Source organism: Sabethes cyaneus, chromosome 1 (assembly GCF_943734655.1).
Source record: "Sabethes cyaneus chromosome 1, idSabCyanKW18_F2, whole genome shotgun sequence".
Taxonomy (NCBI): domain Eukaryota; kingdom Metazoa; phylum Arthropoda; class Insecta; order Diptera; family Culicidae; genus Sabethes; species Sabethes cyaneus.
The window spans coordinates 98,419,276-98,441,123 of NC_071353.1; the positions used below are offsets into that span (position 1 = coordinate 98,419,276).

At 38.3% G+C, this 21,848-nt stretch overlaps 1 protein-coding gene across 1 annotated transcript; it reads right to left on the reverse strand.

The window, feature by feature from the left end:
• Positions 1–514: 514 nt before the first annotated feature.
• Positions 515–4,058, reverse strand: LOC128745998 (uncharacterized; the record flags this gene model as incomplete). The annotated part of the gene is made up of 2 exons (XM_053843053.1): positions 515–811; positions 3,918–4,058. Coding segments are annotated over 2 exons (438 nt in total), but the record flags the coding sequence as incomplete, so codon positions are not given.
• Positions 4,059–21,848: the final 17,790 nt, after the last annotated feature.

Below are 21,848 nucleotides of genomic sequence, written 5' to 3' on the forward strand. Positions count from 1 at the left end.
CCCTAACACAGACATCAGGTTGGACTAGGTTTAATCGCGTTCGTAAGAAATCTGTTGGCACGAGGGGCCTTTGTCACTCTCTCTGGCGTACTTCCCAAGCAAGGACATCAAAATGGTCTAGGTTGAACCGCGGTGTTGAGAAATCTTGTTGAAATGAGGGAACTTTGTCACTTGTTTTGGCTTACTTCCCAAGCACAGATATCAAATTGGTATAGGTTTAGATCATCGTAAAGAATCTTCCAACCAATCACGAAGCGAAAATTCTGGTAAAACATAGGTTAATTATTTTCAATTTTTCAATAGTTCAATATCAAGAATCCATACTTTTCTTCATTTGGGTCGATTCTTAGAAGATTTTCCGATTGATTGGTGTAAGAATATTGAAAATCGATCGGAAAACGCTCAGCGGTTAGCGCTTAGCGCTCAAAACCTTTCATTTTTCGTGACGCTCGGATTCTTTGATTTTTTGGAATGACACCCTATCTCAAAACTTGCCATAAGACGTAGTCCTACGTCAAAATATTAAGACTTCGTTCATACAATGCATCTCTTTGAGTTTGGAATTTTCAAAGATAGTAGAATCGTTTGCACGCCCGGGCACCCCGACGTTGATATACGTGAACCGGTAACGATGGTCTACCGCTGCAAAAAGTATGACTGAGTGCCAGCTCTTAAAATTGTAATAGTCCGTTGCTTCGTCTTTCGGTACACCGACTTCAATGTGCCATCCATCGATAGCCCCATAACATTGAGGGAAACCCAGTTTATTGAATCCTCCGACGAATTCAGCTATTTTGTCAGGCGTTGGTGGCTAAGCATCAAACATTTCAAGCTGTAGCTCTTCTACTATCGCCTTGCAGAACTCAAGGACAAGCTCACCAGTGCACAGTGGTCCAGCAGCGAAAATTAAGTGGAAAGTTTTTTGTGGTTCAAAATAGCTCCCCACAATGTTCAGCAAAGTTGTTCAACTCTAAAAGACAATTAATGCGAAATCAACAGCTAAGTTCCAGTTTGGCTTGTAAACACATAACACATAATAACTTTTTATAAGAAAGAGATAGAAGGATAATTTCTTCGACAAAGTTGTAGCTAAAGATTATATAAATAACTTTGCCAAAGACATAGTAGGCGTATTTTTAGGCGTTTCTAACTTGCAGGGTGTTTTATAAAAAGACCTCTCAAAAATCACTTTTTCGCTGATTTCTTCAAATGCAATGGTTTTATTGCATCATAATGTCTTACAAAGTTGGTTATCTTATCAAAAGACATATTTTTGTAGAACATTGTATGTTGAAAACTCATACGTATAACGAGTTCTAACGTTTTTCCTGTGTTTTTTTAGTCTTTTTTGGAATAGAATATCTCAAAAAGGGGCAACCGAAAAAAATCAAACTTGGCCGTTTCTGAAAGCTTGGAGTTTTATCTCAAACATATGTGAAAATAAAAAACTGGTTTTTTCTCTAACTCGAGTAATTTCAGTTTAATTATTTCATGTTTGACCATTTTCTATTATGCAGTATTTTCCAATATCTTCTTGAAGACGATTAAAGTCAACATGTCAATAGTAAAACAGAAATTTGTCGTACCATGACACAATTTCTTCTGATTGTCACGTAAAATAGTCTTCGAACTCCGGACAAGTTAAGAGATCTAGTTTTTCGACCTTGTGCTAGTTTTCGAACCACTGCTGAAATATTCACCAAATAAGTTTTTATAACGGTAGTTTTTACAATTGTTTATTGTCAAGATATATGGACTTCGCCCGCCATCCAATCCATACATATAAATATAAATTATAATACCAAACACAAAATAATATAAAATCCAGTGGTATTAGTGTACATGTAATTGACCTCTCAGAAATAGTCAGAAAGTTTTTTCTTAATAGTATCAGTCGACATGTTTAAGTTTAGTATATTTCTAAAATTGTTCATTAGCTGCATACAGCGGCAGAGCTGGTTCATTGCGCGCGTAGTTAGTTCGACGGTGGTTTAGAGTGAAGGGCATTGGTCTCCACAGAACTACTGTACTCTAATTAGCAGTTATCCTGGATTTCAAATAATCACTGTCGTATTGTCCTCTCTGCAAATGGAGCTCAGCACCAGCTGTTTTTGATCAATATCAGTCTTACAATTTTCATTATTTTACAAATAGTCATGGGAATCTTCACTTGGATATATGCACATGAAATTAAATTTTATATTGATATTTCTGATTCTAGTCTAAAGTAATCTTTTAAATTACTTTAGTGTCAGAAAGCTGAGAAGTCTTCAAAATTGATGTCTTATACGTATTCAGGAACAGGAACATGACTATGATCGTAGTAAAAAAGGAGGAACGCTTTCAAGCGAATCCTATCAGAGTCCTGGAGTTTTTTGTCAAAAGATTTGAGGGTACCGTTACTGTTATTTTAAATTAGTATCTAAAATGTTCATGAAAGTAATTCGGTAGTTTAGGAGATTATTTCCCATTCAATTCCATATTAGCTATATCGCCAACCGTTAATAAAATGCTAGTACATGGCGCAGATATTATTGAGGCCACGGCACAAACCATAGGGTTATTAAGCGAAGAGGTACAGGAAACGCGAGATAAATGTATTTGTAAGTTCAGGGAATTTCACGCCAGAAAATTTAACCTGATTGCCAATTTAGAGGATGTGTTCAAACGCCTCCTGCTGTCGTCCGATCCAGTCATTGCAATACAAAATCGTTCGTATTGTACACATACTCTGGAGTTTCCACCAAGCGCAAACCAATTATTAATATAATAAATTATTATATTGCTAACAATAACATAATATTTCCAAAACAAAACATTTATTGAATCTCTCAAATAAATGACTACCCTTTTTGTTTTCCAAATCAACGATATGCTGATATAAAGTGGTTGAAGTTCGAAAAGGATCTATAAGTTTTCTCTTTTACCTCTTTGCCTGTTTTGATATACTTACCTGCGATTAAAAAATGACATAAAACTAGAATAACAGTTAACAATATTACGTATGAAATAATCAATATTCTTTTGCTTTTTATTGAAAATTATTTTTAAAACATTATTGATGGTAGATTGAGCATATTTGCAAAAGTAATGAAAATTGAAAGATAGATATTTATCAAAAACAGCTGGTGCTGATAGAAAACTGGTGTCATATCTGGAGTTCGAAGACTATTTTACGTGACAATCAGAAGAAATTGTGTCAAGGTACGACAAATTTCTTTTTTACTATTGACATGTTGACTTTAATCGTCTTCAAGAAGATATTGGAAAATACTGCATAGTAGAAAATGGTCAAACATGAAATAATTAAACTGAAATTACTCGAGTTAGAGAAAAAACCAGTTTTTTATTTTCACATATGCTTGAGATGAAACTTCAAGCTTTCAGAAACGGCCAAGTTAGATTTTTTTCGTTTGCCCCTTTTTGAGATATTCTATTCCAAAAAAGACTAAAAAAATACAGGAAAAACCTTAGAACTCGTTATACGTATGAGTTTTCAACATACAATGTTCCACAAAAATATGTCTTTTGATAAGATAACCAATTTTGTAAAACATTATGATGCAATAAAACCACTGCATTTGAAGAAATCAGCGAAAAAGTGATTTTTGAGAGGTCTTGTTGTAAAACACCCTGTAAGTTAGAAACGCCTAAAAATACGCCTACTATGTCTTTGGCAAAGTTATTTATATAATCTTTAGCTACAACTTTGTCGAAGAAATTATCCTTCTATCTCTTTCTTATAAAAAGTTATTATGGATTATGTGTTTACAAGCCAAACTGCAACTTAGTCGTTGATTTCGCATTATTTGTCTTATAGAGTTGAACAACTTTGCTGAACATTGTAGGGAGCTATTATATACCGCTTAACCGCAAAAGTAAGTTTCCACTTAACTTTCGTTTCTGGACCACTGTGCAGTGGTAGTTCGTCCAATGCCAAATAAACTACCAATGGTCCTATATTCTGCCGAAGATCCACGACTATGTAGGACTACAGCAATGCGTTTCTCCAGCGAAATAGCAAGCCTCCAACAGGTATCATCTTTACGTAAATGTTTCAATTTTTATACCAAAAAATCGAAAGTGGATCTATCCACCCGGAACGTGTTTTTAAATTTTTTATCAAAAAATTTTGGCACTTTTTCCCAGAATCTGGAATTCTCCACCTAAAAGGAACGTAAATAATTTAAAAAATAATTAGTTTTTATTCTTGAAATTAACTGTACTTTTGACCAAACTCTGCGTTTTCTTAGTTTGAGCGGGGTTGAGAGAATTGACATGTATCTGCTGTGCCTCATCCTTGAGGCCAACGCAAGCATCTTGAAGTGTCTGCTTTGTTTCAGCAGAATTTGAATCTTGCTATTATTTTGGAGGATTTTAGAAACAATTTTACTGCGAGTGTTCACCATCTTGAAATTTGAGTACTTTTCATGAAAACCAACATAAACAAATGATTGAAGGTGACGTGACGAGTACAGTGCAATGAGGTATAAAGAGGTGTGAAAGAAGAAAACATTTGTCGGTGTAAAGCTTTCTGACAGCTCAAGCACCCACACTAGCGACCACGAAATACGCCTGTATATACATGATATTTGCCTCATTTTGGGGAAGGGCTGATGCCTGTTTGCCTCACTTTCAAGCACCAACACACACATAAATGGAAAGGTCTATTAGCCAGAAGGGTGATGCGGGTGTCAAACTACATACATTGTCCGTGTCCCCCTCATTGGTTTTGGTACTTTAGGTTCTGGTACCTACTTACTTGTTGGTTCATTTTAAAACAATTGAAACTAATCAGAAATCTATTAGCTAAAATTTTACTGTTGTTAGCTATTAGAGTCGATATGTAGGCTACTTCAAAATTGTCGCCATCCATGGATGTTTAATATGCCAAATTTGACAGTTTCATACCCCTGGTATTAGCCGCTACTATATAGCGATAAAGTAATACTGAACGTCAAACTTGTTAGGAGAACAACGGTTAGCCCCTCATTACTGGCAGCACTTCCCTGCTTGCCGGTCTATTAAAGCTATACCGTGTACCCCCGTTGGTATGACCTTTAATCTGAACATTTTTAATCTGTACCCCGGTGGTATGAATGCGTTCACATTAAAAACCGATCAAGCGTCACACACAATTGACGTTAAAGTGGACCGGTAAATTAAACAAAAGCAAAAAATCTTAATGCGTTTCCTCTTGCTCAGGAGCTTTGGCAATATAGTTCATATGCAACTTATCTCTCTTCAGCACTCAAAATAGACCATTTTAGTCTACACTGCCGAGCCAATTTCGTATTATACAAACCGAACCTTTAGAATTCGCGCATGTTTGAGATGTTTTCAAAACGTTTGTTTTCGTCAAATCAAAACAACAAGTTCATAGGGTGCGCGTCTTGCGCGTATGTGAAAATGAATAGAGTTACCAAATATTCAGATTAAAAATGAACTCGCCCAATCTGAACGAGCTGTTTTTCATATTAGCGGGGGTTGAGTGTAGTGTCTATTAACTAATTACATGAGATTGCATCATCCTTTTTTGAATACATGTTTCGTAATCGCACCGCGTGGTTGTATTTATTCACCGTTCCGATATAATCCTTAATAACTCCGTGTTTATTCTTCCGCCGGACGATAATCCACTTCGAATCTATTCCGCCAAGCCCACAGGTTATGGGCCCAGTGAAGGTTGAAGGAAAAGTGAGTTTTGTGGCGAATAGTCGCGTTCGTTCGGTAAATGTTTTTCGTTCCGTTGATTCTCTGGAAAGTTTGCTTTCATTCGTGGTCGGTGCGCGTTTACTGGAAGCAGTATGGATACGCTTAGCAAATTCGCGAAATTAAACAACCTGAACTGGCAAACATGGAAGTTCAGGATGGAAATGCTGCTTACCCGAGAAGAGCTCTGGTATATTGTCGACACAGTGAAACCGGAACCGATAACGGCACAGTGGACCAAGGACGATAAGAAGGCAAAAGCTACCATGGGGTTGTGCAATGAGGACAATCAATTCAGCCTTGTGAAGACGGCCAGCAGTGCGCGTGAATTTTGGGATCAGCTACAGAAATACCACGAGAAAGTAACGATTACCTCGAGAGTCTCATTGCTCAAGCGGCTATGTAATTTGAATTTTCATGAAGGCGGTGACCTTGAAAGCCACTTGTTTGATTTAGAAGACTTGTTCGAGAGAGTAGAGAATGCAGGATTAGAATTGGATTTAACGCTGAAGATTGCGATGATTCTTAGAAGTCTTCCTGATTCCTACGATGTATTAGTGACAACTTTAGAAAATCGTCCTGATGGTGACTTGACAGTGGAGCTCGTTAAGTCGAAATTGCTTGAAGAATTTGAACGGCGCAAAGAGCGTGAAGGCGGTCATTGCGGGGATGCAAAGGCGATGAAGAGCAACGTTAAACCTGCTGCTAAATCTGTCGGCACAGAGAAGACGTGTTTCTTCTGTAAGAAAAAGGGGCATTTGCGTCGTAATTGTCGGCTGTTCCTTGCTAAGCAAAAGCAAGAGGAGATTGATGAAAGGAAAAAGTTTGTCCCGAAAGCTAAACAGGCGACTGCAGAGCGAGTGGGTGCTATTCTTTTCATGGCTGGCGAGCAAACTCGAAATAGTTGGGTGATCGATAGCGGTGTTAGCAGTCACATGACGAACGACAAAAGCAATTTTACACTGTTTACGGAAAATGATGGTCTGAATGTTGTGCTTGCAGATGGAACCACGGTTCAGTCAGCCGGAATTGGTGATTGTAAAATCAGCTGCGAAGATGGTGGTGGCGATTATATCGAGATTACTATGAAAGACGTCTTACACGTACCATCTCTGAATAGTAGTTTGTTGGCTGTTTCGAAATTAACCGCGAAGGGATTCACTGTCGTATTTAAACAAGACGATTGTTTTATTCGTAATAGTGCTGGACAAGCAGTTGCTAAAGGTATTCGTATTGGAAGTTTGTATTCTCTACAACTTACTGAAGCTGCAATGACAGCTGGGGAAAAGCGGCACAATGAAGTTTGTTCACACCAGTGGCACAGAAGATTTGGTCACAGAGAGCCAGCAGCCGTTGAAAAGGTGTACAAAGAAAACCTTGGCAAAGGAATGGTCTTGAAGGGTTGCGGAATTCGCTTGACGTGTGAACCATGCCTGGAAGGAAAATTGTCAAGAACGCCTATCCCGAAGCAATCTGAAAGGAAAACAACGAAAGTTTGGGAGCTAGTACATACGGATCTCTGCGGTCCCATGCGTACAGCGACACCTAGTGGCAACCGTTTTCTAATGACTGTCATCGATGATTACAGTCGGTATACTGTTGTATACTTACTTGCGAAGAAATCTGATGCTGCAGATCGACTGATGGAGTATGTAAGGTACGTAGAAACTCTTTTCGGTAGAAAACCAAATATAGTTAGATCTGACGGTGGCGGTGAATATTGCAACGATAAGTTGAAAAGTTTCTTTTAAAAAGAAGGTATCAGAATGCAATTAACGACCGCTTATACGCCACAGCAAAATGGCGTAGCCGAAAGGAGAAACCGTTACCTACAGGAGATGGCTACTACAATGCTTTTGGGTGCTCATTTGGAGAAAAAGTATTGGGGTGAGGTGGTGCTTACAGCCGTACATTTACAAAATCGTTTGCCATCAAGGTCGGTACACAGTACACCGTTTGAGAAATGGTTTGGGCGGAAGCCAGAACTAAATTATCTCAGAGTATTTGGTTGCAAGGCGTGGGTACATGTTCCGGATACCAAACGAGGTAAATTTGACAGCAAAGCTTGTAAGTTAACGTTTATCGGGTACTCAGATCAACACAAAGCGTACCGTTTTGTTAATCTTGAAACAGAGAAGGTGACTATTAGTCGCGATGCCAAGTTTTTAGAGCTTGAAGAGGATGTGTACCGGAAGAGTATAATACCTGATTGTTCGAGTAGTGATAATCTGTTGCTGCATATGAGTAATGTAGACCAAACGAGTAACCAGAAAGATCCCGAGTTTGCCGATGACTTCGATGAAAGTGAAGGTGACGATGTCGATAACCAAAGTGAATGTGAACAGTTTTTCGATATGAATGCGTCGAATGACTTCGAGGGTTTAGATGATCCGTTGACAATCAAGCAGGAGCCGCCTGAAGATTTGTCGTTTTTAGAGGGCTATTCAAGATCCGATCCTGATGATGGACCGTCGACACGAGTCAACCGTGGCAAGATGCCAAAGCGTTTCTCGAACTACGTTGTGGGTTCTGCTACTCTCATGGTGAAAGAACCATCAACGTACAACGAAGCTGTTAAGTCTACTGAATCTGAATTCTGGAAAAGTGCAATGGACGACGAAATTGATTCGCACTTGAAGAACGATACTTGGGAGCTCGTCGATTTGCCGCGTGATAAGAAAATAGTCGGATGTCGGTGGGTCTACAAGGTAAAGCAAAACGAAGCTGGTAAAGTTACACGATTCAAGGCACGAATAGTTGCACAAGGTTATTCGCAAAGATTTGGCATAGACTACGAAGAAGTTTTCTCACCCGTTACAAGATATGCTACGTTGCGAACGTTGCTAGCTTTAGCTGGAAAACATAAACTTTTGTTAAGGCACCTGGATGTGAAAACGGTGTATTTGAATGGTGAAATCGATCAGGAAATTTATATGCGTCAGCCACCTGGTTACGTGGTTCGCGGTCAGGAGAAGAAAGTTTGTCGTTTACGTCGAAGTATTTATGGCCTGAAACAGTCCGCTAGGTGTTGGAATGAGAAATTGTTTAACACACTGAAGAGCATTGGTTTTAAAGCAAGTACTGTTGACCCGTGCTTGTTTACAATGGAAAGTAATGGTTTTAAGATCTATCTAATTGTTTATGTTGACGATTTGATTGTGGCTTGTGTAAACGAGTTGGAAATTTCACAAGTGTATAAAAATTTGGGAAAATATTTTGATGTCAGCTGGCTTGGCGAAGCGAAGTTTTTCTTAGGCTTGGAGTTGCATCGAGATTCAGATGGAGTGTATAGTTTGAGAGTTAAAAGTTACAACATGAAATTGATTGCTAAACTTGGATTGGAAAATGCTAAAATTGCTAAAACACTGATGGATCAAGGTTTTCTCAAGGACTGCACTAAAAGTGAAGTGATGAAAGATGGCACAAAATACCGTAGCATCGTTGGGGCATTGATGTACATTGCTGTATGCGCTCGTCCTGACATTGCTGCGAGTGCATCGATCTTGGGAAGGAGATTGTCTGCCCCTACCGAAATCGACTGGACTGCGGCAAAACGAGTAGTGAGATACTTAAAAGGCACAATCGATTGGGAGTTGAAGCTGGGCGGTATAAAGAACGAAGAGCTGCTAGCGTACTCGGATGCCGAGTGGGCCGGTGATCCACAGACGCGAAAGTCGATGACTGGTTTTGTAGTGTTCTTTGCAAGAGGAGTCGTGTCGTGGGCCAGTAGACGCCAAGATTGCGTTAGCCTTTCTTCCATGGAAGCTGAATTCGTGGCACTGGGAGAAACGTGTCAAGAAGTAGTGTGGATGAGGCGCTTGCTTGAAGACTTAGGCATCAAGCAGACTTCGGGCACACTAGTTTACGCTTTCTAAAAATAAAATATATATATATATATATATATATATATATATATATATATATATATATATATATATATATATATATATATATATATATATATATATATATATATATATATATATATATATATATATATACTAGCTGACCCGACAAACTTCGTATTGCCACAAATTAACCTGTGTTGTACATAAATCATGAATCTCGGATGATCTTTGTTACAATCTCGAGTTTTGCAAGCCCCCCGACGGCGGGTCACCGGCAACACTCGCGACTGTCTCGTCCTGAATCATCTAGTGTTACTATAGACAACGTGCAGAAAGGCGGGGCGATAGCCTGCATGACCACCAGCGACATGCACGCGCTGATGCTGAATGTTATAGCTCTACCCGGGTTTTTTAATGATGTTTAATAGTGGTAATTGCCAGAAAAATACTATTTTTCCATACCTAAATCATACATTTATGCTTTCGAACAAAATTAGATACTAAGTTACTTGGAAAGACTGTGCCGGCTACAAACCCAATTTCAAAAACAAGCACACCAACAAATGTAATTTAGTTGCTTCCCAACAAAACTATTTTCTGAATGCACATTTTAACTCAGTTTAACGGTTTCAGAAAAGAATGGAAAACTGTTTCCATCGTTAACTCTCTAACAGGCACTCAATCCAGATCAAGCTAATATTTTCATGTAAAAAGTGGTACTCGACGTTGAAATAGCAAAAAAATATAACCGTAAATCTTTTGGAACAAAACAATTTGATTTTATTTGATTTTAGCTGACAAGAGTTTTGTGTTTATATGAACCAAATCACCCGATAATTCACCTCTAAACTATAAATATGCTTCGTAATTAACACTTTACTGCTGATTTTTTTTAATGAAACTCAGCCGTTAGCAGTTAGCAAATTTTCATATTCAACGCATCAAGTATCGATCGAAAACATATCCAATTTTTCGACTTTTAAATAAATACAAATGGTGATACTATTATCCTCTTAGGAGGACTAATTTGTGACTTTGGATATTAAACATATTTTATTTCATATTAAATTTAAAAAATAAAAAATTCGGATGGACTTGTTATTTTAGAATTTCTAGTACACATTTTCAGACAGAATAATTCCATGTTAATTTCAGTTTGCAGTGCAAGTGCAAGATAAAATTCTAAATCGATGGTCAATCCATGTATTTTTCGTTAATCACGTTTATTTTACTACATGCATATTTTCATAGATTGCAATAACTCCACAAAAGGACAGACAGCAGTTTCTAAAAACGATCAGTGCTCACTATTACACGGGTACAAATTTAATCTCCAAAATGCGAAAAATGACTCATGATTTCAAGAATCTGGTGTATTTTCATGTTATGAATATACACCATGAATAATGTTCATGATTTCATACTTTTCTTTACCGTAACGCAGCCTAAGCGTTACTGTTTTGCACGCGAAATTCTAAAATCATGAATCTTTCAACTTGGAACCATGAATTAAATTCCTGATTTTTCGACTAAAATCATGAAATCATGATCTGTAAACTATTGTATGGGAGCTTCTAACCTCACTCTTTTGACAGCAATTGGTAGTTTGTTTACATGGTGTTAGAGTTTGAATTGAAATTTCGCCCGGCAGATAATGATCAAATTGTTTAATTTTTATTGAGGGAAAAGCGCTTTTCGTGTGTTTTAAAGTAATCGATACAGTAATCTTTCACGAAAACTTATATCGAAACCGCTGTATTAGACAAAGCGTTAGTGGTGCAAGTTGCCGTAGCAGCAGTGGAACTCCAGTAGTAACATCATCACTAGCAGCAATAGCATGGCCCTTGGTGCTTGATACGAGCGGAGTTGGATTAGGTGACACATACAGTAGAAGTTCCGGGCGAGAAAATACTACAGAAGCTAGCTCAAATTTTTACTTAGGTAAGTAAATGATATTTGCTGCCAGTTCCAATACATCACTGAAAATTCCACTTTTCAGATGCTGATCTGGTAATTACTTGTTTTTGTACGGTAAACGTTTTTAACGACTCATTGATTTTATGGTTGCTTGACGAATAATCATGACTGATGCTAGTTCGAAAACAGACACTAAGGAAGCCTGCAAGTCGTAGGCGAAATACGTATCTGTCGTGAATAAAATATACATAGAAGAATTAAATTGGATAAGTTTTCTTCTTTTTATTTAATTTTAGATGACTGATACAATTGATATTATTGGCCCTTTTTTGTAAGTCCCGCCGAGCAGCTCGAATCGACTGTCGAGTGTCGAGTGCGGAAAGAACGGCCGGTATATAGCGGCTGAATGCACCGCCAAAATAGAACAAGCTCACTCGTCATTTGCTGACGGTTGAGTCACTAGCTTTTTAGTGGTCGGCTCAGTCGAGTTACGCGCATCGTGTCGCATGTTACTTAGGGGGAAGTCCTGTATGGCCGGACACCAGCGAATTTTTTTTTTATTTTTTATGTGGTTTTAACCAGTTGGTCATTCACCAGTAAACTAGCGATTTCTAAAAAACGAAGAGTAGTAAAAATATTTGGTGCTTTAATGATACTGTTGTTCTAACCTTTCCAGATAATTTTATCATTCTTTGTTTCGCTAGAATCCGTGCATGGATGCTGTTCGGCCATGCAGGACTTCCCCCTGCATAATACCAGAAGTATACCAGTCGAGCAAAGTGACACTCGCCGTGATTTATAAAATAGGGCCCTATACCAGGCACCAGTTTGGATACGGTAGACAGAACCATTTCAAAAGTGGCTCTAGATAAAAGGACAGGTGATAATATTTACAATTAAAGTATGGTTCAAATTAATGCGGAATGTTACCAGAGTTGCCTGGATCGATCGACGGATGGAATGGTGCTCAGAGTCGGATCAATCCTCGTTATTCTTATGCTCGGTAGAAGTCGGTGTACTATCTACTGCACAGGATGATCTCTGAGTATTCCCAAACCATCAAATGCTATTTAGACCGGATTGAGCACTGGTGCATAAACTATTACCGGTCCTTTACGAGATTCCCTGGTACTAGATGCGGCCATTTTGCCATGAGCTACTGCTGCGCCAATGAAGGCGTATTTGTTCCTGCCTTCTCAGCTGCGTCGATGATGTATGACGCAGGTTCTTCTTTCACAACAACACTTGCTGTGTCGGGTAAAACGGCCTTCATTGTCGCCCCAAGGAACTGCCCTCATTAAAACGGATCGATGGTTTAATTTCCATATCCAGAATATAGGATATCATAACTTTTCCACTTTTATCGTTTTCCCCCACTTTCACGGTAGCGAATTTTTCTATTTCGCTATCCATCATTATAATAGCACTTTTAACACACAACTCACGTCAATGAAACTGAAAATTACTAATCTGTTCACTTTGTTGCTCATCAGCGACGGAAACCATCACAAAAATTGTACTTCTTCATTTAATAGAATCATCACAAGATGCTAAATCACTAACATTCGCTGCTGTGATTTCAAAGACCTGATTTGACAGTTCGTGTAACGCTAGAAGCAATTATGAAGAATATTCACAAAAATGCTTGTTATAGTTCATGATATTTGTCCGTACAGTCATGAAATCATGGGTCATGGTAATGATTTCATGAAATTTCAAGCTTATTGTTTTCATGATTTTTTATTCATGAAAACTGGAACAGATTTCTTTCCGTGTAGACAAACTGTCCATGTCCTTATTCGTATAAATCTAGGTCATTCAGAACACCCGACTTACGCACCACAGGCATTGTTTGGAGAAAGATAAGCCCTACTCTATTGCAGCTTATTCGTATCACTGGAATGATTGTCGGTTTAATTAGTGTTCTTCCAACTCAAACGGGCCATAGCACTATGAGATATCAGGCGGACAAAAATCAGAAAACTGACTTTCACTAATCCGCTTAATGACATTTTCTATTGATAGTAAACACTTCAATTAAGAAAAATCCAAAATAGCACGTCTCAATTGGATGTTGTTTCTGAGAAAGAGACTGTCAAAGTTGAAAAGCGATATGATATATACGCTTTTTGCCATAAAAACACGTTTAGTTTCAAATCAATTTTTGAACCCTATTTTCAAAATTAAGTCTTATGTATTATATATCATTAGAAAGGTAATAAAATGAGCTTTCCGAAAAACAAATAGTTTAGGCAGCTAGAGGAATAAAAATAATATTAAAAAGCATGAGAAGAGGAAAAACATAAAATAATAAGAGTATTTTCTGTTTTGTTAGTCGAGAACTTTTTTTCTACATATATCTCCAGGTTAATTCATTCTTCTGGGTTAAATCTCAGGTATATACTATCGAATTATGAAACAATTACATGCCACCATGCGCCACTCTGCGAAATATAGTGTTTTGAAAATTTCTAGTCACTATGGGAGATTTCAAGACTAAATATATTTCCAGCATTTAGTGTAATTATATTTAGAAAATGGGTTAAGCTGATTTACTGGCTTTAGTTTTCAGAAGGTCGCATAATGCCTGCAATAGGGTTGATTATGCGACCTTTTGAAAACTAAAGCCAGATTTCAATATGAAGTAATTCATAGGAAGTCACCATCGAGATTTCCTTCTTACGACATTATTGGAACTATGAAGAAAACATGCGCCCCTCCTGCTAAATTCATCGAAGAAACGTCTTCAAAAATTTAAAATTTCAGTCCATATTGAGTGGGTTGAAAGTCCTAAGGCCTATTTCATGATAAATTCTAGATCTACTAAACTTATGGACCAATTTCGGCAAATCTTATAAAGGACAATAGTAACTTGCAAATGAAACATATTGTTTGGGATTTGTTTGCGTCATGCGTCACAAACACAGAAACACATACGTGTATATATAAATTCATACATACATACATACATACATACATACATACAGTCAGACCTTTGTCGATCTCATCGACCTGAGTTAAACAGTGAATGACACTCGGCTCTTTGGGCTTTGCTAAACAATCAGGTCTTCTACCGTGCGGCACTTTTTAAATATTTCTTCTGGTCTGGCTTCCTTTTATGATTTTTTAATGGGTTTCAACTTAAAACCTTATTTCTTTAAGTTTGGCCATTGGTAAAAAAATAATTGAGCTGAAAGGCCGATTTTGAAATTTTAAGCAATGCGGGACTTTTAACATTTTATGATCGCCATCTTGTCCAATATAAAAAACATTTGCACATTTGAAGACATAATTTACAAACATAATGCAAAAAACAGATCGAAAATCGGTTAAGAATTGATCCTAAAATGGTGATTTTACACCATGATGTAACATCAAACATCCTAAAAAAATTCGAAAATATTTTTGTCCGCCTGCTTGTATGGAAATCCCCCATAGTGCATAGGTAACTAAAAGCTAGGTTCAGATAACTAACAAAAAAAATTAACTGCTCCAAAAAGTTGTTGTTCAGAGAGCGCGTATGAAACTCTAAAAATAGTGAGTAGTACGCAGCTCTCGAAATTCTTACTAAAAGTACAGGAATTTATACACTTTTCCATAAAAGAATAGAATTTAATAAAAATCTAACCGTTTTCATAACGTGTTTATTGAATTCAAAATCACTATCTTGTTGAGATTTATGTGAAGCTGTGCAATAGATGCAGTCGCAATGATTGACGTTTGACGGATAATATAACTTATATTATTATATTATCATCGTCTAGATTTGGCTTTTCGACATGCTAAGGATTGATACATAAGGTCAGTTTTGATCTTTCTTTTCCGTTTCAACCATCGATTTTCAAAAAGTCAGTTCCTTAACGGTTGCCGAATAACGCAAGCGTATTTCCATTCTGATAAAAACACAAAATACAGGATTTTTTACTTTACTTGCTTATGAAATAATGATAAATAATCCCGCATGCTCGAAATTAACCATTAATACTCTAATACGATTAATTTAGTCATTTTTCTTGCGCTATTTACCATGCGCGGTAATATGATCATAGAAAAATGGTTACGCAAAAACTTATACATTGGCCGCTGGCATCGCCACTTGTCATTCTGCACACAGTCTATAGATAGTTTTTGTGGTCTTGTATTGACTAATGTTTTATGGAAGAGTCTCGAATTTCTCGAGTTCGATTAGTTTTTGAGGCTGTGAACCATTTCGCGAAATTTTTAACTTTTTGGTTAAAATTTGACAGTTCGATGGTTTTCCGAAAATAACCCTGCTCGGGAGCATGGTTAGTTTTAACCCAGTTCTGAGAGCCAATGAGATATGCACAGGTGAGGAAGAGAGCTTCGACAAGTTTCACTGATTTTTCGTTAGATTTTTTTTACATTGGTATGGATGCTAATCGCATTATAAATATGTTCAAACAACCCGGGTTGAAATGAGATGAATTTTATCTATCAAATAAAAGCAAATGAATATCAAAAATTCCTCCGATTTTAACTCGGACAGAAAAAACAATATTTTCATCCTCACCTTATATGCTCTCATTGAGCAAAAAAACTATCAATCCGTCAAATATGAAATGGTTCACATTCTGAACTAATTTTAACCACTCAAGGAGAAATAACCATCGAACAGTCAAATTTTAACCAAAAAGTTAAAAATTTCGCGAAATGGTTCACAGCCTGAATTTCGCAAAAATTTCTGTTTTATTTGTATGAGAGTCCATATCCCCCTACCACAGGGGTGAGAGGTCTCTAACTATCGTAAAATAAATTCAAGACTCCAAAATCACCCACATGCCATATTTGGTTCCATTTGCTTGATTAGTTCTCAAGTTATAAGGAAATTTGAATTTCATTTGTATGGGAGCTCCCCTCTTAAAAGGGGAAGGGGTCGTAATTCACCATAGAAAAAAGTTCTGCCATCCAAAACTCCCACATGCCAAATTTGGTTCCATTTGCTTGATTAGTTCTCGAGTTATGAGGAAATTTGTATTTCGTTTGTATAGGAGCCCCCCCTCTTAAAGTGGGGAGAGGTTCTAATTCACCATAGAAAATCTTCATGCCCTAGAAAACTTTCACATGCCAAATTTGGTTCCATTTGCTTGATTAATTCTCGAGTTATGAGGAAATTTGCGTTTCATTTGTATAGAAGCCCCCCTTCCTAAAGTGGGGAGGGGTCCCAATTCAACATAGAAAAAAATTTTGTCTCCAAAAACACCCACGTGCCAAATCTTGTTCCATTTGCTTGATTAGTTCTCGAGTTATGAAGAAATTTGTATTTCGTTTGTATAGGAGCCCCCCCCTCTTAAAGTGGGGAGGGGTCCTTATTTCCCATAGAAAATATTCTTGCCCTCGAAAACTTTCACATGCCAAATTTGGTTCCATTTGCTTGATTAGTTCTTCAGTTATGAGGAAATTTGTATTTCATGTGTATAGGATCCCCCCCTTCTAAAACCGGGAGGGCTTCCAATTCATCATAGAAAAAATTTTTGCCTCCAAAAACACCCACATGCCAAATCTTGTTCCATTTGCTTGATTAGTTCTCGAGTTATGAAGAAATTTGTATTTCGTTTGTATAGGAGCCCCCCTCTTAAAGTGGGGAGGGGTGCTTATTTACCATAGAAAATATTCTTGCCCTCGAAAACTTTCACATGCCAAATTTGGTTCCATTTGCTTGATTAGTTCTTCAGTTATGAGGAAATTTGTATTTCATGTGTATAGGATCCCCCCCTTCTAAAACGGGGAGGGGTTCCAATTCATCATAGAAAAAATTTTTGTCTCCAAAAACACCCACATGCCAAGTTTGGTTCCATTTGCTTGATTAGTTCTCGAGTTATGAGGAAATTTGTATTTCGTTTGTATAGGAGCCCCCCCTCTTAAAGTGGGGAGAGGTTCTAATTCACCATAGAAAATCTTCATGCCCTAGAAAACTTTTACATGCCAAATTTGGTTCCATTTGCTTGATTAATTCTCGAGTTATGAGGAAATTTGCATTTCATTTGTATAGAAGCCCCCCTTCCTAAAGTGGGGAGGGGTCCCAATTCAACATAGAAAAAAATTTTGTCTCCAAAAACACCCACGTGCCAAATCTTGTTCCATTTGCTTGATTAGTTCTCGAGTTATGAAGAAATTTGTGTTTCGTTTGTATAGGAGCCCCCCCTCTTAAAGTGGGGAGGGGTCCTTTTTTACCATAGAAAATATTCTTGCCCTCGAAAACTTTCACATGCCAAATTTGGTTCCATTTGCTTGATTAGTTCTTCAGTTATGAGGAAATTTGTATTTCATGTGTATAGGATCCCCCCCTTCTAAAACGGGGAGGGGTTCCAATTCATCATAGAAATAATTTTTGTCTCCAAAAACACCCACATGCCAAGTTTGGTTCCATTTGCTTAATTACTTCTCGAGTTATGAGGAAAATTGTGTTTCTTTGGTACAGGAGCCCCCCCCTCTTAAAGTGGGGAGGAGTCCTAATTTACTATAGAAAATATTCTTGCCCTCGAAAACCTTCACATGCCAAATTTGGTTCCATTTGCTTGATTAGTTCTCGAGTTATGAGGAAATTTGTATGGAAGCCCCCCCTTTTAAAGAAGAGAGGAGTTATAATTCCCCTTGTAAAGAGGGGAGGGGTCTCAATTTACCATAGAATAAATTCTTGTCACCGAAAACACCCACATGCCAAATTTTGTTCTATTTGCTTGATTCGTTGTCGAGTTATGCAGAAATTTGTGTTTCATTTGTATGGGAGCCCCCCCTCTTAGCGGGGGGAGGGGTTTCTAACCATCACTAAAACCTTTCCTGGCCCCAAAAAACCTCTACATGCATATTTTCATGCCGATTGGTTCAGTTCACCGCGGGCCGGTATACCAATCAGACATTTTATAAAAGTTACTTTTAGCATTGTTGAATATTTTTTCATGATTGGCCAATGTTTGAACCTTTCAAAACTGCCCTAACTGGTATTCTAACATTTTCGGAAGTTATTTAAAACGTGTGTCGAAAATAAATGAAATTTACAAGATATAAATGATTTTTCGTGATATTTTAAAAAATGCTGCTACAGTGCGCTAAAACATTTCATAATAGCACTTGTTTTCGACCAACTTACAAAGGAATATATGCTGTGGATGTAATTTTGCAGTTATTTTGTATTTCAAGTGGATGAAATAGAACCATTTTTTTGCGTTGTAACGTCCCGAAAAAGGTGTAGTTTTTCGCTTTCGCAGGAAAGTACAAATTCGAACAATCTAATGATCCGTATTCTCTGTACTCAAAAATACCTTTAAAATGGTACCTAAAGAATGAACATAAGGTAAGTAGAACCTAAGTTACAACTGATTGAAGCTCGCGTTGTAACGTCACGGCGGGCAGCCGGAAGGATTCAAAACATGTGAGACATAAGTAATAGCATCGAAACCTTAAGACATAGCATGATAGTAGCTTCAAAAAAGTTTCTTCATTTAAAAAGCACTTTCTAGTGATTAAAAAACATTCGGACATTAGGGTGTCCCTAAGCAGATACAAAAAATATTTTCTCTATTTTAAGTCAGAAATGATTGCTGTCTACAGAAAATTTGTAGAATAATTAATTTCAAGAAACTTCGTTGAATACTGAAGATTTATATTTCTCACATGAAGAATGTCATAGAGCCAAACTCTTGAGGACACCCTAATGTCCGAATATTTTTTCACCACTAGAAAGTGCTTTTTAAATGAAGAAACTTTTCTGAAGCAACTATCATGCTATGTCTTAAGGTTTCGATGCTATTACTTATGTCTCACATGTTTTGAATCCTTCCGGCTGCCCGCCGTGACGTTACAACGCGAGCTTCAATCAGTTGTAACTTAGGTTCTACTTACCTTATGTTCATTCTTTAGGTACCATTTTAAAGGTATTTTTGAGTACAGAGAATACGGATCATTAGATTGTTCGAATTTGTACTTTCCTGCGAAAGCGAAAAACTACACCTTTTTCGGGACGTTACAACGCAAAAAAATGGTTCTATTTCATCCACTTGAAATACAAAATAACTGCAAAATTACATCCAAACTATTTTTGGAATGGATGGACTGTTTTAAGGTTTCGATGCTATTACTTACGTCTCACTTTCTTAGAATCCCTCCCACTGCGCGACGTAATTTGTGAAGAACCCCACAATTACGTAGACAAAATAGTGAAAAGACAAATTAACAACACGGTTTTGGTTTATCCTTTATACACAGAAGGCAGCAACAGCGATATTTAACGAATATTAACTGAACAGATTTTTCGTGACGTTACAACGGAGCTAAGACCCTCTCTGTGTAGAGCAGAGCGTTGTAACGTCACGAAAAGTAAAATCTGTGTAAAAATTAACTTCACTAATTATCGGAATTCTGAACATAGCAAGTTGTTCAGTATTCATCTCTTATCAAATCAAGAAAGTCTTTAGATAAAATTTGAAAGAGAGCAGAATTTTCATATTTTTTAACAGAAGAACCAAAAGATGAATTTCTGGCGCGTTGTAACGTCACGCCATATATATATATATATATATATATATATATATATATATATATATATATATATATATATATATATATATATATATATATATATATAAAGAAGGATTTCTGTCTGTCTATCTGTCTGTCTGTCTGTCTGTCTGTCTGTCTGTCTGTCTGTCTGTCTGTCTGTCTGTCTGTCTGTCTGTCTGTCTGTCTGTCTGTCTGTCTGTCTGTCTGTCTGTCTGTCTGTCTGTCTGTCTGTCTGTCTGTCTGTCTGTCTGTCTGTCTGTCTGTCTGTCTGTCTGTCTGTCTGTCTGTCTGTCTGTCTGTCTGTCTGTCTGTCTGTCTGTCTGTCTGTCTGTCTGTCTGTCTGTCTGTCTGTCTGTCTGTCTGTCTGTCTGTCTGTCTGTCTGTCTGTCTGTCTGTCTGTCTGTCTGTCTGTCTGTCTGTCTGTCTGTCTGTCTGTCTGTCTGTCTGTCTGTCTGTCTGTCTGTCTGTCTGTCTGTCTGTCTGTCTGTCTGTCTGTCTGTCTGTCTGTCTGTCTGTCTGTCTGTCTGTCTGTCTGTCTGTCTGTCTGTCTGTCTGTCTGTCTGTCTGTCTGTCTGTCTGTCTGTCTGTCTGTCTGTCTGTCTGTCTGTCTGTCTGTCTGTCTGTCTGTCTGTCTGTCTGTCTGTCTGTCTGTCTGTCTGTCTGTCTGTCTGTCTGTCTGTCTGTCTGTCTGTCTGTCTGTCTGTCTGTCTGTCTGTCTGTCTGTCTGTCTGTCTGTCTGTCTGTCTGTCTGTCTGTCTGTCTGTCTGTCTGTCTGTCTGTCTGTCTGTCTGTCTGTCTGTCTGTCTGTCTGTCTGTCTGTCTGTCTGTCTGTCTGTCTGTCTGTCTGTCTGTCTGTCTGTCTGTCTGTCTGTCTGTCTGTCTGTCTGTCTGTCTGTCTGTCTGTCTGTCTGTCTGTCTGTCTGTCTGTCTGTCTGTCTGTCTGTCTGTCTGTCTGTCTGTCTGTCTGTCTGTCTGTCTGTCTGTCTGTCTGTCTGTCTGTCTGTCTGTCTGTCTGTCTGTCTGTCTGTCTGTCTGTCTGTCTGTCTGTCTGTCTGTCTGTCTGTCTGTCTGTCTGTCTGTCTGTCTGTCTGTCTGTCTGTCTGTCTGTCTGTCTGTCTGTCTGTCTGTCTGTCTGTCTGTCTGTCTGTCTGTCTGTCTGTCTGTCTGTCTGTCTGTCTGTCTGTCTGTCTGTCTGTCTGTCTGTCTGTCTGTCTGTCTGTCTGTCTGTCTGTCTGTCTGTCTGTCTGTCTGTCTGTCTGTCTGTCTGTCTGTCTGTCTGTCTGTCTGTCTGTCTGTCTGTCTGTCTGTCTGTCTGTCTGTCTGTCTGTCTGTCTGTCTGTCTGTCTGTCTGTCTGTCTGTCTGTCTGTCTGTCTGTCTGTCTGTCTGTCTGTCTGTCTGTCTGTCTGTCTGTCTGTCTGTCTGTCTGTCTGTCTGTCTGTCTGTCTGTCTGTCTGTCTGTCTGTCTGTCTGTCTGTCTGTCTGTCTGTCTGTCTGTCTGTCTGTCTGTCTGTCTGTCTGTCTGTCTGTCTGTCTGTCTGTCTGTCTGTCTGTCTGTCTGTCTGTCTGTCTGTCTGTCTGTCTGTCTGTCTGTCTGTCTGTCTGTCTGTCTGTCTGTCTGTCTGTCTGTCTGTCTGTCTGTCTGTCTGTCTGTCTGTCTGTCTGTCTGTCTGTCTGTCTGTCTGTCTGTCTGTCTGTCTGTCTGTCTGTCTGTCTGTCTGTCTGTCTGTCTGTCTGTCTGTCTGTCTGTCTGTCTGTCTGTCTGTCTGTCTGTCTGTCTGTCTGTCTGTCTGTCTGTCTGTCTGTCTGTCTGTCTGTCTGTCTGTCTGTCTGTCTGTCTGTCTGTCTGTCTGTCT